A 19,097-nucleotide genomic window follows, 5' to 3' on the forward strand; every position below is an offset into this window, starting at 1 on the left:
CTCACTCACTCAAAAATAAACAAACATTAAAATAAAATTTTAAAAAAAAATAAACATCCTAAAGCCATGAAAACAAGAGTAAGGAATTGCAATGGTATTACAGCATCTTAAAAATACCAGTCTACAATAATAATATGCTGAATGAATTCATAATAAAATGTTGCCCTTTCCCTTTTTTTTTTTGAGAGAGAAAAGGTGCAGCTGAGAGAGGGGCAGAGAGAGAGAGAGAGAGAAAGAGAAAGAGAGAGAGAACCCCATGAGGGGTAGAGAGAGAGAGCAAGGAAGGAAGTGGGAGGGGAGAGAGAGAGAGAGAGAGAGAGAGATCTGGGCTCACCCGAGTGGGGCTCATGTTCACCCCAATCAGGGCTCCAGCTCACCGTGGAACTCAAACTCAAGAACCATGAGATCATGACCTGAGCTGAAGTCAGATGCTTAATGACTGAGCCACCCAGGCACTTTTCTTTTCTATTATTTTTTTTTTGAAATGTTTTCCTTTATTCCTTAAATGAGTGTTTTTAATTTCTGAGTCATGATTTATTATTGCATGGGAAACCAATTTAATAGACTGCAACCTGACCCAGAATAAAACATTCATTCATCTAACAACTATTCATTGAGTACCTCCTATGCATGAGGCACATAGGAACAAAACAAAGGAACAAAACAAAGCCCTGCCTTTTTCGCATTCGGAATTCATTTTTGCCTCAGTCAAGGAAACTGAAAGTCCTTAATAGCAACAGCATTATAGGATTATTTTGTCTTAAAAAAAAAAATCAAAACCAAAAGCATAACTGTGTTCTAAACCATTACTGCTCAGTGGTGAGTACAGCTTTTATAGTTGAATTTTAAATACACCAACATCCTGCAGTTTCCCCAAAATAGCACCATTCAAAGATTCTTCATTCACTAACATACATTAAAAGCAACAAAAAAGGAAAAGATCCAGATATGTATTAGGCTGTTGAATTTTTTGCATTAAGCCCAGCATGTTTCAAATTCTCTTTTCCTAACGTCTGTCCAAGGTCTTATTTTAGGTAGGACCAAAAAAAAAAAGAACAATGTTTCTTTTTTTTCTTTCTTTTCATTTACTATAAAAGAAGAGGTAATCAGTGGTTTAAATTCTCGTTAATTAAAGCTCTATTTTGAAGGCGTTTGTCAAAAGCATTTGATGTAAACCATGAAAGGGAGGGGGACTCAGAAGCAAGCAGGACAAATGCCCCAGTAACAATACTGCACCACCTTATTGACATTCTTTTTTCCTCAAGATCTCTTTTCTGTTACTTTTTTGGACGCAATCAGATCTTTTTTTCCTCCTTCAATAAGCAGGCAAGCAACGCCACTGTCCTTCCCAAGGAAATAGTTCTCAACCCAAAGCTGATGAAATTTTCCTTGAGGGGTTGGTCTTAGTATCAAAATGCCTTTATTCTAACAATAACTCCAGGTTTTAGGTCTTCACTGGTGAACGGTGAAAAGTTACGGATTACGACTTTCGTAATTTTCCCCCAATAGGGTAGATTAATAGTTGATTAGAATAAATTTATAAACTTTACAGTGTCTAGCCTATATATATAAAATGATTTTACAATACAAAAGAAATTCATTTTTAAAATTAGATAAGATATAGTTAACTTAGGGGAGCCTGGCTGGCTCAGTCGGTTAAGCATCCGACTTTGGCTCAGGTCATTATCTCACAGTAAGTGGGTTCGAGCCCCGTGTCAGGCTCTGTGCTGACAACTCAGAGCCTGGAGCCTGCTTCGGATTCTGTGTCTCCCTCTCTCTCTGACCCTCCCCTGCTCGTTCTCTGTGACTCTCTGTCTTTCAAAATAAATAAACATTAAAAATTTTTTTAAATAATAAAAAAAAGATATAGTTAACTTAGTCACAAAAAAGGCTACTGTCCACTTGCCTAAGTTACTAGATTCCTACAAATATCAAAATCATAGGAACTGCAGACCCAATTTTTGCCTGAAGCAATCTATTACTAGTGGTAGATTTTTTCAATATGTTTTTTAGCCACTGGTTAATACTCACTGGTTAATAATGCTCACAGTGTTGCAGTTTTTTATTGTTGTTGCAAAGGTGCTTTTCTGTTTTTACATATTTCATAAGAAAAAAAATATTTTATTCTCAAATCATTCCAAAGTTTTAAAAGTCAAAATCCAATACTGACCTGTGACTAATGACACCAGCATCTGCCAGCAGTTCAAATATTCGTACCAGTTGTACTCGTAAAATATCTCGACGCCTGCGCCGTTTCATATTCTGTTCCAAAGATAGAAAGATATTAAGTAAAAGTCCTTCAGGAAGTTGATAGTAAACTTAGGGTTTTAGGGCTCATTGTGATTATTCTGTTTGTGTGATGTAGACTTCAAGCAGACTCATGGCCACTGAATCAGAGAGACATGTGCGGATGGTTTGAAATGAATGAGCCAAATAAAATCCCATGACAGCTTACGTGGCAATACCCCTTGTGTGGGGAGAAAATAAAATCCTATAGTTACTTTACAGTTACTTTTAGGTGATTTACTAATCTGACAACTTTAGAAGAACTGAAGTGGTTAGTCAACTGGTCTCACTGAATGCTAAAGGATCCATAAGATATTCCCCCAAATATAACAGGAGGACAGGGAAAATAACATAAGGTAGAATGAAGAAACCCCAAAAACTTTGCTCATCCCAAAGTTTTCCACTCAATATTTTGACACAAATGCTAAATATACAAGAAAAAATTTATCTGATCATTATGGTATGAAGAAATTTGTCTTACTAGAGCCACAGTACTAAAGGTTACACTATAATAGCTGTAACATCTCCACTGGATTCTGCTTCCAGTGGGAACTCATGTAGTAGGAAGAGACAGATCTGCTGTATCACTTTCTTCTATTGTTCATTATGTCACTATGACGTATTTTTCACAGTACAGAGCAACTGGAAACCTACAAAATCCAGTTTCCTGCCCTCCATAAGCAGGTCAATTTGTTGATTAGCAGTTCATTACATTTACTAGTTCTTTTCGCTCTTTATAAAGTTGACGGCAATTTACACAGAACAGGATGGTTTCTGAGCAGCCTTTGAGGATTTCTGCAAAGTTTTAATTGATTTGTTTTCATTTTGTCTCCATAGACACTGTGAGTCTACAGCACTCAAAATAAATCTTACATTCAAGGCACATCATTGTACCTGTCTATTCACTCGGTACGAAGACTTTTTTCCCCTGAAATTCTGAAGTGTAAATATTGATACCTAATTTTGTTTCCAACTCCATTTTCCTCTAATAATCCTATACCTTTCATCCTATAGTGTTATCGACATGATCATTCTGAAACAAAAGTCTAAGCAATTACTAAACGGGGATACTATCGTTACTCCACCAGGCTAAACTAAAGAAGGGAAATAAAGAATTACAGATGCTGTCTTATTAAAGTTTCTAAAGAGTAGCTATTGTCCCCATCTCCCTCTTTTGTTTTAATTCCTCAGTGACATTAATAGCAGTGATTCTCAGTCTTTTACACCAGGCTCATCTAAGGTAGTTTTTAAAAGATTTATGGGCTCCATTCCAAGGATTCTCATTCAACAGGACCAGGAATCCATAATTTTTAGAAAGCTCTCCAGGCAATTCTCAGATGCCTATGCCAATGGTAACCACTGGTCTACTGGATAAAGTGGAAACCAGGAGCCTGTCAGGAGATAATTCCTACCTTGCCTTGCAGCATAATCAATCACTTTCTCCATAATAGAACCATGCAAAAAACTCTGCAATGTCCAAATTCTTTCATAAAGTTTGCAAATGTTATTTCTCTGCCTAGAATGTCTTCCCCTTGCTTATCTATCAGGGAGCATGCTTCAAACTTCACCTCAAATATTGGTGCCTCATGCCTACTCTGCCTCCACAGGCAGAGGCAGAGGCTTTCTCCTCTACAGTCTGTACAACCTCTTCTTACCTGTGACTTTATTAGAATGCAAAATACATCGTTACGGTGATGGTTTGCATATTTGCCTGTCTTCCTGGACCTGTGGTTTCTAAAAGTGGCTCAGGACCTGACACGAACCTATAGATTTGAAAACGTAAACTTGGGGCTGGCAAAATACGGACTTCACAGGCCAAATCTGGCCCACTGCTGCCTAAATAAAATTTTACTGGAATACAGCCACGCCCCTCTGTTTAGTAGTCTATGCAGCAAAACCCAACAGTTGCAACAGACATTAGGACCTGCAAAGGTGAAAATATTTACTATCTGAAAATATTTACTATCTTGCCATTTATAGAACTGCTTTCTGGCGATCCTGATCGTCCTCACTTTAGTCACAGCAACGTAGTATCTTTTATATAAGAGTTTCTGCCATAAAGGGGGGGAAAATAGAGTTTTGTATGTTAAAAAAAATGCTGAAAACTGCTTCAGATGATCTTTTACATATTTACTTCCCAATTTCTAACTTTGGACATAATGTATGGACTAGAGAAGACAAGTACCTGCTGAATAAATATTTAATGGTAGAAAACCACACGGCTCACCTCTGGCCTTCTTTCGAGTGCTTCTTTAATTATGGGATGCAATTCTTCTATTAGTTCCCTAAAAGAAAAATTACATACATTTTTAAATTAATCGCTGAACAGACATAATCTGAGGTGCAAATACGTAAACACTAATATAATGATGTGAAATGGCAAGCGCTAACCCTAACTCTACTGTTTTGGATGCCATCCTTATTGTTCTGTTTTGGTTACAAAAGAACATATGCACACTGTAGAATATCTGGAATGGAGAAAAAAATGGGATAGGCCACTTATTTTAACTTGCAGAGGTACCATTAAGATTGTTGCTCCATTCCATTTTGAAGCCCACACACACTTTATATAGTTGAAACCCTATCATATATGAGATATCCTTTTTCTCACTAACATTAGCATAATGACTTACATGCCATTAATTTATTCATAATAAATTCTGGATTTATTCACTGTTTTATAGTGGATACCACCTTATTTCCTAACCATTTTCATTTATTACTGATTCATTAAATGTTATGTAATTTTTTAAAGCTTTCTAAATTATTTATTTATTATTATTATGTTTTAATGTTTATTTACTTTTGAGAGAGAGAGAGCTCAAGCACAGGAAGGGCAGAGAGAGAGACAAAGAGAGACACAGAATCTGAAACAGGCTCCAGGCTCTGTGCTGACTGGGCTGACAGCACAGAGCCTGACATGGGGCTTGCACCCATGAACTGGGAGACCATGACTTGGGCCGAAGTCGGCCATTTAATAGACTGAGCCACCCAGGTGCTCCTAAAGATTTTAAGTAATCTCTACACCTAATGGGGGTTGAACTTACAACCCTGAGATCAAGAGCTGCATGCTCTATTGACTGAGCTGGCCAGGTGCGCCAATTTTATTTAATTTTTGCTACTGTAAATATAGCCTTGGTGAACATCTTTTTCTCCATTTCTGATTATCTCCTTAGGATTAATTCTTATAAACAGCATTAATGAGCTAAAGGGTATGAATTTCATGAAAATGATAACTTTATCTTTGTTTATATTACAACATTAAATTGTAAATGTGCTCATTGTGGATAACTGTGAAAATAAAAAAGGATAATAAGAAAATACAATGCATCCAGAATTTTGTCATCTGTGGGAACTACTGCAGATATTTAAAGTATTTGCCTGAGGATTGTTTCTCTTTATGAGAATTTGTTTTTTTAAGAAGCTGAGATCATCTTTGTATCCCATTTTTTTCTATTAGCACAATAATGTATTTACTTGTCATAAAATAATCTTCCAAAATTTCATTTATGGTGAATACCACCCCACAAATACAGACAGACACATGGTAATTAGCTAACCTAGTCTCTGCTGTATGTGTTATCTCAGAGAGAAAACATCAAACAGCACCTCAGGTCCACAAAGAGAATAAACATAAGGCCTAGCAGACAAGACAATGACCAAGAAGTATCTCAGGCAAAAATGAGGGCTTTTTTTATTAGTATAAAAAACATCACGGATGATATAAAATATGTATGTAAATATTTCCTTTAAAAAGAACCTAATTCTCTTGCAGAAGAACGGGAAAAGTTATTGTTTTTGCCAATAGACCAAAACTGTGAAATAATCACATCACTGTGTAAATAGGTAGAAAAGTATTAAAAATTTACATGGCATTTTATCATTTTTAGAACCTATTTATACATAGATAAGTGATTTTCAGGGTAATTTTGTGAAGAACATTGGGTAATTCTTACTTGTTCAATCAAAATGAAGAAATAAAGGATCAGAGACATTAAAGGACTCATTAAATGCTACAGGGCTAGTTACCTGGTAAGTGTCAGGACTGATTCGAACTGTCCTGATAGTAAGTCTACCACACCTTCTCTCCAATAGTACCTTTGCTAGCTTGGTGCATAGAGAACTGGTATGAAGATAATTACCTAAAAGCTCCTGGGTTGGTCCTGCCAAGACCTAGAACAAGGGATTCTGTGATTTCTATGCTCTCAGAGCGCATCATTGGAACTATGTGCTTAAACAAGGATGAAGGGGATGGGATGCCGATAATCTGGAAAAAAATATATATTTATAGCAGCCGTTAATGACAGTACATCCGACTAAATAATCTGACATTTCATCAATATTTCATCAAGGGCCATGGGTAGATGAAACTATCAACGGGGCTTCAAAATTCCCCTCTCATGTGTATCATCTAAAAACATTAAATGATTTGTCCAATGGTTCACTGCAAATTCATTATAAGAATTTGGGCTCTGTAGCTCTCCTAATTTCTTACAGATACTTACCATCATAAAATAGGCTGACTCCCTCCATCTGACAGTCTACGTCTTTTGGTCCATAAAAACCAATTTAAAAAAATTACTTCTTCAAGAGTCATTGGTGTTAAAGAAAGACACCCAAGTCTTAAGCTTTCTAAATTTTCTTCCACCACCTTGCAATCTTGTGTGTCACAGCATGAAGACTACAGAAGTGTTACTATCAAGCATCATTTGTATCACTACATAATTTAGGGAAATTCTACACAGGTATTTCTTGAAATGATTTACTCTGGATCCTGAGAAGCATGAAAACTATAGAAAATAAATAAGGAAACATGGGGATGAAAATTCCTTTAAAAAATTCCTCATGATGAATTTAATGAGCATGACCCTCTATCAGTACAACAGTGTTTGTGCATGTACATATATACATATAGACACATATGAAACTGGTTCCCACAAGGAATCTATAGTCATGCGATTTCTTGAACTACTTTCATCGTTAGTACAAGTAATACGCTTTTCAACAAATTCCTTTATTGTCCTGGAAAAGAAATTTTAAGAGCATTACTTCATGGTGCCGTTCCAACTCAGTGGCAGGTTGGGAAGACTTACTTTAGAATCAATGCTATAGCCACTATCAGGGGTAGACGCCAGCGTCTCAGGGGGAGAACACCTCACAGAACCCGCAGATGTCGAAGAGGTTGTGGATGTCGCCGCACTGCAGCAAAGGAGCAGGTAGTTTCTCCACAGGCCGATGTAGGAGTCACTGCCTGTGGTACTGTTCACTTTCTTAGCATTGACGGGGCTGCTAAAGGGGGAAGAGTGAGAGACACAGGGAGACATAAATAACACGACATTTCTTGAAGCTTCCTTGAACTAATGCTACATTCTATCAATTTAGGAGAGATGGTTACCATAAAGTGTTATGACTACAGAGGCTAAATCCCTGGGGAATGGTGTTAGATAGAAATGAATAAAATATCTCACTGAACATTAAAACATAGCATCATTTTAAAGTCACTTATGAATCTTGTGACCAAAGTTAATATTTTATCAGGCCACATTTTATAACTTATATATATGCTCAAAGTAAAAAAACAAAAACAAAAACAAAACCCCACAAAAACAAAATGAAAATCCCCTTTAATCCCCCATCAAAATAAGTACTATCTATTCGTTTACAGATATTCAATTCATATACAAACATGTTGAATATAACTTACAAACAATGAACAATGCTGGTTTTTTTTTTGTTTTGTACTTATGTGTACTTAACATGGGTTTTAAACATCTTCCACTGAATGACTATACTTCTGTGACACCACTTTTGAGGACTGTATGCTCTATTACAATAGAGATTATCAGGTTTTATTGTCTAAATTTTCATTATTGGGCATTTTAACTAATATTTTTCATACACAACACTATACATTTGAATAGATGCTTAACGATAAGAAAAATTTAACTATTTTCTTGGGTTAACTCCTGTAAATGGAATTGCAGCATCAAAAGAATATCTACATTTTTAAGGTTCTGTCAAATGTCTGTCTTGAAACATTAGGCCAACGAAATTTGTGGGAACAATTCCATAAATCTTTCTGAACACCAAAATTCTGCTGGGATTAAGGACTGAGAGCAAAACAAAACAGAAAAATACTAACACATAATCCTTGGATTCACTACATTTATATATGAAGATAAGCAAAGCAAACACACCACTTCATTAATTCATCAACAGTGTTTTACTATTTTAGAAAATATTGTGGCATCAGTAAAAACAAAACAAAACGACCCTGTTAAAAAATCACTACCAGCAGGGCACCTGTCCTGGGTGGCTCAGTTCGTTGAGTGACCAACCCTTGATCTTGGCTTAAGTCACGATCTCACTGTTCAGGAGTTCGAACGTTGTATCACTCTCTGTGCTGATAGCACAGAATTGGCTTGGGAGTCTCTCTCTCTCCCTCTCTTTCTGCCCGCCTCGCCCCCCTGCCCCCCGGCTCTTTCTCTCTCTCAAAAATAAATAAAAATAAACTTAAAAAAATATCACTACCATCATGAGCACTGCAGAAGATATACAATACAGAAATGAATAAAATAATGTCAGATGGTCCCAACTATGATGAAGAACAAGAGGAAATAGACGGGTAGAAGGACAGGAGCCTCTAATTTAACCATGGTAATTAGGGGAGACTAAGATAAGGTCATAAGTGTTAAGCAAGGTGGCAAGTGTCAATTTTCACTAAATAAATAACATACAATACGTAATGCCTGAGAATCTACATAGATATATAATAAGCATGGGTACACCTACAGAAATAACAAAAATATCCATATTCAAATCCAAAAGGAGGAATGATTACTCTGGGTTGGAGATGTAAGAGAAGGCTTTAAAAAGAAGGTGGAATTTGAGATATAGCAGATATCAACATACAGAATAGAGAAGACACATTCTAGGTTCGTGTGAACAAAAACTCAGAGAGTGGAAAGTGCAGACACATGCAATGAACTTGGAGAAGTTTGTGTGGTTCTAATATAAGAAAACATGGACAGCAATGACAAAAAGCAAGGGAATAAATACAGACTAGAGTCAGGTTTGGAGTGCCTTTAATGACCCTAAGGTGTTAGGTTTGTTAAGGTGTTGGGTTTATATGGGCAACTTATACAATGAGAAGCCTCATTCCATGTGATCTGATGAATGGAGTACCGGATAAAGTGAAATTGGGAACTCAAATTCAGGTTCAAAAATACTATCTTTAAGAGCAAGAAGAAATTAACTGCAGTTTATGATGACCTTGTTCAACACCCTACCACATCATCAGTTATTCCAAATCTTTACCATTATCCCCAATGCCATCAACACTAGTCCCTATCAGCAGATGGCCTTCCTTATAATGTCAGCAGGAAAAGCCAGGTCACTGTGCTCGGTGTCTCTTCACTTTGTACCCTTCCTGGCTATGCTTAGCTATATCCGGATCCACACTTCTCTCCAGATCCTCTCCTCCTCAATCCTTTCCTTCAGTACAGATTCATCAGACACATACTATGTACCAAGCACTGTGTTATTTAGTAAACTAACAATCTGGTGAGACCTAATTATGTGAAAAGGATAAAGGGATTAGGAGACTACATCCTTTACATCTTTCATCTTCCACCTTAATACATCAGTACATTATGGCAGGTTATTTATTTGCGGAATTTTCAACTTGTACAACTTTTCAAATACATACTTATATAAAAGCTGACAGTCTACACATTTTAAAATTTACACTAGGAAAACAACTTACTTTATATCAACCTGTGGGGACAATAACTGAAGTCTTGTGTATGCAAACATCCACGCATAGCTCACAGCTGTACAGCAGTGTTTGGGAAGGTTTTCTTGCTTTAAAAAACTGGAGAGACTTATAATCCATGGGTCTTGGCCTTGGGTCACATGTGCGAACACCCATATGTGTGATGGGCTGATGACATCAAACTGGTGGCTGATAGGAGAAGAGTTCCATTCTGCTAATGTCTGTAAATCGATCGAGCTAGGGCAATACAGCAAAGTAGTCTGCGTAGAGAAAATGACAAAGGATTATCGCACATTTCAGTAACTTTCAGAGTTGTGCCATATGAATTGCATTAAACTGTAAGTGGCCTCTTGGTAGTTTCTAGCACAGAGGCAATAATGAGGTCCAAAGAAGGGTTTGAGGGAGTCGTGAATTCCTGAAATTGCATATAAAGGTTTTTTTGAGTACGTGTGGACATGCATTTTTCTGGAGAGAGATTCCAGAGCATTCATTAGTCTCAAAAGGATCTATAAACCAAAAGGGTGAAGAACCACTACTTATGTAATTGATATATGAATAATCAACTTTCATGGGCATACTAAAGCTGCGAGGGAATGAAAAATGGTCCATTAACTTTATGCTGATATGCCCTCTATGTACACAGGCAGAAGAGTCTACAGGATACAGACTCCCCTACAGAGGTACATATTCTTAAATATTTGTTCAACAATATTCCAAGCTATTATCCTGAAGAGACAGAGATTTACCTTCAGAGAAAATTACGTGTTATTCAAACAACAACAACAAAAACAAATGGGGTCTTAAACAGAACAGAGGTTCAATGCTCTCTATCATTCAATAGATATGTGAATATTTATGGAATATTCAGAATATTCTGAATATTTACAGAAGTAGCCGCGATAAGCCAGGCATGGCTTTAGGCACGAGAAGAGAGTCATTCGTTATTCTTTTTGTTGGCATCAATCGTAGCTAATAATCTAAAGCAGAATTCTTTAAACTGCTCTTAGGTTTTTAAATCCATCTCTTAGGTTTTTAAAATTGTATTACTCCTTCCCTTGGTCATGCATTAAGTTGTGAGTTATAAGAGCCAAGTGTTACACTCAAAGCCCATAAACCTTGTCTGTGTATTCCAAATGGGAAGGGAAAAAAAAAACTTCAAGTAGTAAAGTTTGAAGGTTATTTTTATCTCCATCTTGAAATCTTGATGTATGACCTTTTTAAAAACATCAAGCCCAACTAAGAAATTTAGTTGCATTGGCTGACAAAGTGTTTTTCTTCATCTTAATGAGTCAAATTAATTATGACTTGGGCATAAAATATTTTCAATGCATTACATTTGTAAAGGAAATTCATGTATGCACGTATGTATGTCTAAAGTTCCAAGGTAAGACTGCATCACGTGAAATCATTAGAGTTACCTGATCGGCTCCAGTGAGATGTATGAAACTCTCAAGAATGGATGGGCTCAGCCTGTCCATCACATCTATGGCTAATTCATCATCACCCTATAAAAAAATGAACATATGTCTAAAAATATTTAGGAATGAATCAGAAAAATAGCCAAACCTGAGAAAACATAAAAAACCTTCACATTAGCACTATTTGTTACAAATGGAATTTGAAGGCAGGTGGGTTCGTTTAGACACTGTCAAAAAGACTGTGTTATAGAAGTAAGTTACACCTACATGACAGCAACAGAAATGGAATAAGAATGAAAAAAAGGATAGTTTGTACATACTTCCACTAGATGATTAAATGATACAGCTAAATCTTACCTTAGGTATTTCCAAAAGTGCAAACAAAGCCCGTATTTCTCTAAGGACGCTGACGGCTAATCTCCTAGTGGCGGGCCGACTGCTACAGAGAATGACCAGTGCAAACCCTTCGACCACATGAAATACGCTGGAATATGGGCTCCTCTCCAGAGGAGGGGGATGAGAAGCTCCATTAGCCACACCATGCTGTAAAAATAAGAAGTTAAAAATAAAATGGGTAGACATTCCAGTACAACCATTAATACAGAATAAACCAAATTATATGAATTACAGCTACAGGCCTGCCTCAGCTCAAGTAATTTAAATAATATTTAATTCATAAAAATATACCACAGTACAGGCCCCTGGGTGGCTCAGCTGGTTGAGCTTCTGACTTCAGCTCAGGTCATGAGCTTGAGCCCCATGCCGGGCTTGCTGCTGACAACAGGGAGTCCACTTCGGATCCTCTGTTACCCTCTCTCTGGCCCTCCCCTGCTCACCCTCTCCCTCTCAAAACTAAACAAACATTTAAAAAAAATGTAACCGTGTACACAGAGCTAAAAAGCATTTAATTGGCAGTCCAAGTATGATTTCTGTATGGGGCTTCTAGCATCCTCTGGCTACTTTGTAAACTTGGAACTGACCCTTTTCATCACTCTAGGTCTAACATTTCTACGTGGAAAATGAGGGGACTGAACTGGACCATTTGAACTCCAAGTGTCGCCTAGCAGCATGGCATCTCCTAGGAGCTTATTAGAAATCGGGATTTTCGGGCTCCTCTCTATGCTCACTGCAGACTGAGAGCTAGATTGATTTAGATGATACTGCTCTAAAATTCCAAGGTTCTAGGGTAATCCATTATATAAATCAAGAAGTTGAGTACCTTTCATGGTAAAGGAGCAGACAAACTATATACGTGAAGCAGGGACTAGTGCCATGGGTGAAACAATCAAATAACTCAAATGGAATACCTCCAATCATTGGTATCATATCAGCTTTAAATATACTGGAAACAACCTAAATGGAAGCTAGAATTGCCTCTACTCTCTGTGTTCATTCAGAACCAACTGTTAGGAAAGGAAGAAGGTTGGAAAGGCTGGACGCATGGACACTATATTTAACATCTGACCTGCAGGGAGGTTTAGTTTATGGGATGATTGAACACTTCCAAAGCAAACAAAACCAATCAAGTGTTTAGTTTTTAAGAAATCGATATACATTAACATGACTGTTGGTCATTTCCCACTGACCACATACAATGGGACAAAACAAAAGAATCTAGTACCTGGGAGTCCTGGTTTTTGTTGTGCATTTGGGTTGCCTGTTTCCACTGATTTATTAATTGTACCAACATCTTTACAGCATTATCAAGAAGCGTGGGATGGACATCAGTCACTTCACGAACAATAAAATAAACAAATCCTGACAGAACATCCTCCCGCCAATCTGGAAAATCAAGCATTAGTGCCTGCAGGGTATTGAAAGCCAGAGCACGCAGTTCTTCATCCATATGAATTGTGAGCCTACCAAGAACAAAATTCCATTAGCAAACCTCAGAACCGTCCAAGTACTTTCATCATCTAAAACTTAAAACTAAGAACTTCAAAAAAGATGTCCTCTTCCCTGATTTGTCAGAAGCACGAGGATGGGAACCAATGGTCACTTTTTGGGTGTATTCACCCCTAGGTTATTCGCGTGTTTACATTCACATAGCAATCTATTACTATTGGTTGATGTTTTAAAAAAAAAATTAAGGTAAGTTTGATCATAATGAAAATGCATTTTAAAAAAATACAGATGGACATATGAGAATTACATTTAAAAAAATCTTTAATCCTTAAAATGCTGTATCAAAGATTACATCTGATCATATAATATCTAAGCATTATTTCACATTTGTTTAGTCCTTTACTATCACTGGAAAGAACGCAATTCATCTCGGTCCTTCTTTTTATGCTGCTGAGGTTACAGTTAAATACGAGATGGCTGATTGTGAACAGGAAAATACAGTAAACCAAGATGAAATCAAGTTAACAGAAATAATTCTTGAAGGTGAGCATGAGAGTAAATTTGTAGTAATATCATAAATGGAGTGTACCTGGGAGGGAAATGGGGGGAGGGGGGGAGGTTGATCTAATACAGAAGTCCTTAAAGGGAGTTTAAGTCTAAGCAAATTAGAGAGGTGGCTATATAAAATTGCCTTTTAGAGATACCAAAACAATCAGAGGACTTGAACGTAATATGAGCTAAAGGATTTTACCAGAACGTAAAGAGAACGATAAACAAGAAAAACCATAAAAGATGGCCCTAGTCTTGAAGCTACCAATATATAATACTCTGGGAGCAAGAGTTTCTGAGTTGGGGCTGAAGAAGAATACTTTAGCAAGTGACCATCAGTGTTAGACGTAACTCGAATGATGAAGATAAGTAGGTGGTATTAAGAATGTGCCACAGTTCTCTGTGCTGACTGCCAGCTCAGAGCCTGGAGCCTGTTTCGGATTCTGTGTCTCCCTCTCTCTCTGACCCTCCCCTACTCACGCTGTCTCTCTCTCTCTCTCCTAGAAATAAATAAAATATTAAAAAAAAAAAAAAAAAAAAGAATGTGCCACAGTTACATGCTTAGGAAGCTGGGAAGGTGGAGTCATCCTCTGTCAGACAGGAAGAAAGCTGTGTGCTTTAGGTGGAAGGAGATATCATAGCCCTCACCCTGCCGAACTCAATTCTGGTCTTCACTAAGCCAACTTTCAACTGGCAATGAGACCGAAGAGAAAATTTTGTGTAGACAGAGAGACTTGCAGTAAGTCCCACGAAGCGGCAGTGGCGACAGCAGCCCCTCAGAACTATCACAGGGGAACAGACTAAGGGCCGAGCCCAGTGTTCGGTCTCCGACAGCGGCACCGAGGGAGGTACTGTGGAAGAAGGGACTGTCTCCATGAGGCTGACTTTAAAGGTTATGTCGACATCCCTTAAATCCACACGCCCATCTTACACCTGTCTGTGTAACTCAGACTATCTACACAGGAGTTAACCAACCACCCTGTAGAGATCAGCGTAGCCTGGCTAATTTAAGGCAGAGGAATTAACTTTCCTTAGACATAACATACAGGTCTACAAATGCATCTGTTTTGTTTACTCGCTTTAAAAACATAAAACAAAACAGCCCCCCCCCCCAAGATTTAGACATCGCTATTCCAAATGATCGGAATGGGGGACAAAAGAGAACAGAACCTAGAATCTTCCTTTCTGCTGAAGAAAACTAATTAGTATTGTAGGAAAAAGAAGCAAAGTAAATCAAGTCACAAAGCTGTCACTGTTTGATCCCTGCACTAGGCTCCTCCATCCCTATTTCTTAGAGAGGGAGTTTCATTTTGTGGGGGGATATGGGACCATTAGCCCCAAAGGTACAGGTGAGTTAAATTAAGGGGAGTACAAACAGTGCAACTGAATGAGAGCTATGTACTGTTGTTCCAAGAATAACATTACAAATCATTAAACCTCTTTTCCTTCCCAAATGCTGACATGAACTTTGTCATTACTCAATTCACAGCAAAAATTAACAGAGTACAAAGGGATGGATGTTTCTCACGGTGCCAAGTTTCAAAGTAACCCCTTTGCTCTCCACATCATCCTGAAGAGAGACAAATGCCGTCCTGTATCTTGATGGCAACCGTGAAGGTGGAGTGCAGGGAGGGGACGGGTGTGTGCAATGCTAGGTGTTTTCTCGGAGGAGGTTAAAGGGGTTGCTAGAGAAGTCTATTAACTGTTCACGGCGAATTTAACTTAGGTCCCTGGTGCGTGCTTGGCAGCGAGTAAACATCTTTCAGTACAGTCAAGTATCACTGCTCTGTGACAGTCATTATACCTGGTTTTTCATTTAGAGTGGGGCAAGCGGACCGCAGCAGAGGGGCCAGACTGCACGAGGGGCTAGGGGGACACGGTCACGCCCCCTCCTTTACACGAGATCCGTGGCGGCTCTTGTCCTGCACTGCAGAGAGGAGCAGCCGGGATGTGGCCCATATGCCCTGCAAATCCTAAAACACTGACTATGTCACCCTTCACAGAAGCACGTTTGCTGACCCCTTAGCTACGGAATCCCTACGTACATCGACAAAGCAGCTTCCGACAAGCCTTCAGCTCGACTTAGAATTAGCTTTGGAAGCAAGTGTTTAAATTTGACTGTCATGTTATTACGTATTTTATAAAGCTATGACAAACCCAACATAGGAAAGAGAAGCAAAACCTTGAACCCTACAGGCTCTGCAATAGGAGAAATAAGTGAAAGCGAGACCTGGTCGCTACCCTGGGAGCCACAGAGGCGGCTGCAAGAGTTAACACAACAGTTAACTGCCTAATGGGCATCACCACACATCTACTAAGGAATAATGTGTTACCGAATCCTACGAAATATACTAGAAGGAAAGCTAGGAAATGGAAAAGTAGGATTTGTAGAGAGGAATCCGAAAGAACTTTAAAAGTTAAAAATGAGTGGGAGAATGGGTTTACAAAACATAAAAGACAAAATGGAAGTTTAAGTTCAGAAAGTGTATCAAGTGTTGATCATGTCTTTATCACTCTGTTAGTGAGAACAACAACAGGAGTGTATTCGAAATTTAAATGGATTGAAAGAAGCAAAAATTACCATAGCAAAGAGTGATTCTCATTTACCTTGCTAACAATTCAATGAGGTCAGTTCTGCTCATACCATCAGGAATCAGCCTTGGAATAGCAGCAATACAAGTCCTAAACAAATCAATTTTGGGTTTCCTTTCCCCTCTGAAAGATATATAACAGGATTTAATAAGCTTATTACATATGCTAGGCAATGAAAGCAAACTTGGAAAAATTATGGAAAATACGAGTCCCCTCCCCCTAAAAAAGTTTAATATATTTACTATAAAAAGAATTCATACAAAACCAGGAAATAATTATCAGTTTACAAATAGACAAAAGAATCAAGAGACAACAAGAAATAAAACCTAGCTAGCAAGCAAAAAAGATTTTCAGTAATTAGAAAACTACAGGAATGATTATGTTTTAATAATAAATAGGATTTGAGTAAATTATGTAGAATACAACTATTTTAAGTTAAAAATTAAATTTAATCAATATCTAACCTTGAATAAAGAATAATTATTAAATCATAATAAATAATATTGAGATTAAATAACCAAATATTGGTTATTTTAGGAACCTATAAAATTAACAAAAAAAAATTTTTTTTGAGAGAGAGAGAGTGAGCAAGCAGGGGAGGGGCAGAGGGAAAGGGAGAATCTTAGCAGGCTCTGCACTCAGTGTGGAGCCCGATGTGGGGCTCAATCTCACAACCAGGGGATCATGACTGGAGCCGAAATCAAGAGTCTGACACTTACCCAACTGAGCCACCCAGGAACCCCAACAACAAAAAAAATTTTCTCATTTATTATTATACATTAATGAGGGTCTTAAAAACAGGCATTCTCATATTCCATTGTTAGTACTGTCTATTCTTTTTACTTTCAGAACACACACACACATACACACACACCATTAAATTTTTACAGAATTAAATGTCGATTTTGAAAATCTTGGTTCCTCCAGAGCCTTGATACAATTTATTTCTACTATATTTTCAATGATCTTTTAAATTTTTACCTTAAGTCTCTAATCTCTTAATACATTGTTTTTTGTTTTTATTTTGGTCTATATTTCAAGGCAAGGATTTTAGTTTATTTTTTCCAAATTGTTCTTAATGGTAACCTAAAAATTCTCATGTAGAAAACAATTTGGATGTTTTAAGTGCTGGGGTCAGTATTCATTATAGTGGCAAAAGACTTCCTTCTTACTCTTAGAGATTTTATATAATCCCTCTTCTTTTTAGCTGGTTCCAATATGCACGAATTTCAGTTACAACAAGTCAGTTAAATAACACCAGTTTTCCTGTAAGTCACTATGTAAATAACAGATGTGCATCATAATCCCTGACTAATCGTGTCACTTTTTCTTTTCCTTTTTTTTTTTTTTTTAAGTTTTATTTATTAAAGTACTCTCTACACCCAACATGGGGCTCAAACTCAAAACCCCGAGACCAAGAGTCGCATGCTCTTCCACCTGAGCCAGCCAGATGCCACCCCACCCCCAAACATGTCACTTTTTCCAAGTCTGTCGTGATTGGCCACTGCACATTTGTTACTCATTCACACAGCCAGCAAAACACGTAACCGAGTTGCTTCCTGGTTTCCAATGATAAACTCAGGTGATATTTTAGAACATGGGTGATCAAGGGAGGAAACTGCCCAATAGAGACTAAAGTGCAGCAGAGGGAGGAAAAGTGGTACCTCTGGAAGTAAAATTCGAATCAAACTTTACAGGAGTGACACAGGAAAGAGCTGGCGGGGAAGGTCAGCACGGCTACGTTGGGGGACTCCATGCGCACAGCCAGAGGAGCCCAGTGAGGGCCGACTCGTTCACACATTAAGTGGTGGTGACAAAGGTTTTCCTGAGGAAGTTATGCAGAAGGGGAAAATGTCAAGACTGGAGGGGCGCCTGGGTGGCTCAGTTGGTTGGGCGTCCAACTTCGGCTCAGGTCACTATCTCATGGTTCTTGAGTTTGAGCCCCACATCAGGCTCTGTGCTGGCAGCTCAGAACCTGGAGCCTGTTTCAGATTCTGTGTCTCCTTCTCTCTCTGCCCCCTCCCCTGCTCAAGCTGTCTCTCTCTCTCTCAAAAATAAACAAACGTTAAAAAAAATTTCTTAATTAAAAAAAATGTCCACATTGGAGACGTTCTCAGAGACGTTAGTAGACGCTAGTATATAATAACCGTCTAACAGTTAAATTGAGAGATCAAATATCCAGTTTGGTGTTCTAAAACCTAAAATTCAGACATTAGTACCTAAAAAAAGGTCCTCCCTTATTACAGGATATGTGGATTCTATTTGGCAAATAAAACAAGTTATTGCCACACAATGCATCCTCTTGAGGAGAAAAAGTCTCTGACATTAAGGGAAAAAGATGCCAGACGGCAAGCAGTGAGAAGCCTGGCAGGCCAGGGGGCTGAGGCACTGTCTTGAAAAGACTACTCCCATTATTCCCCTCTGTACGTCGTTATCAGGAGATGTTCAGGTTTTCTTTTTTGTTTATTGGGGTTCTAGAAATAAGAGTAGGTGTTTGACTTAACTAAGCCAACCACAGGCACACATATCAAGGGTAACTCGGATTTATCTATCGGTCATGGGACGGGTATAGGGCCCTGTTCACTGACAGCTAAACGGGTCCGGGATGACTTCTGCTACCGATGCTAGTTCTA

The 19,097-nt window shown here is 38.1% G+C and overlaps 1 protein-coding gene across 3 annotated transcripts in view; it reads right to left on the reverse strand.

Moving 5' to 3' along the window:
* The window catches only part of FRYL (FRY like transcription coactivator), a 262,440-nt gene that overhangs the window by 78,125 nt on the left and 165,218 nt on the right, over positions 1 to 19,097 (reverse strand). For 2 of the 3 annotated variants that reach the window (XM_039241072.1, XM_039241069.1), the window contains exons 19-27: positions 16,480 to 16,587; positions 13,100 to 13,337; positions 11,836 to 12,021; positions 11,479 to 11,565; positions 10,052 to 10,320; positions 7,380 to 7,575; positions 6,429 to 6,553; positions 4,514 to 4,571; positions 2,171 to 2,262 (exon numbers count right to left, since the gene is read on the reverse strand). In XM_039241072.1, coding sequence (XP_039097003.1) covers positions 2,171 to 2,262; positions 4,514 to 4,571; positions 6,429 to 6,553; positions 7,380 to 7,575; positions 10,052 to 10,320; positions 11,479 to 11,565; positions 11,836 to 12,021; positions 13,100 to 13,337; positions 16,480 to 16,587 — 1,359 coding nt within the window. The remainder of the gene's footprint in view (positions 1 to 2,170; positions 2,263 to 4,513; positions 4,572 to 6,428; positions 6,554 to 7,379; positions 7,576 to 10,051; positions 10,321 to 11,478; positions 11,566 to 11,835; positions 12,022 to 13,099; positions 13,338 to 16,479; positions 16,588 to 19,097) is intronic. The other variant, XM_039241070.1, reaches the window with a different exon arrangement.

Source organism: Hyaena hyaena, unplaced genomic scaffold (genome assembly GCF_003009895.1).
Source record: "Hyaena hyaena isolate Hyena2069 unplaced genomic scaffold, ASM300989v1 scaffold_187, whole genome shotgun sequence".
Taxonomy (NCBI): Eukaryota; Metazoa; Chordata; class Mammalia; order Carnivora; family Hyaenidae; genus Hyaena; species Hyaena hyaena.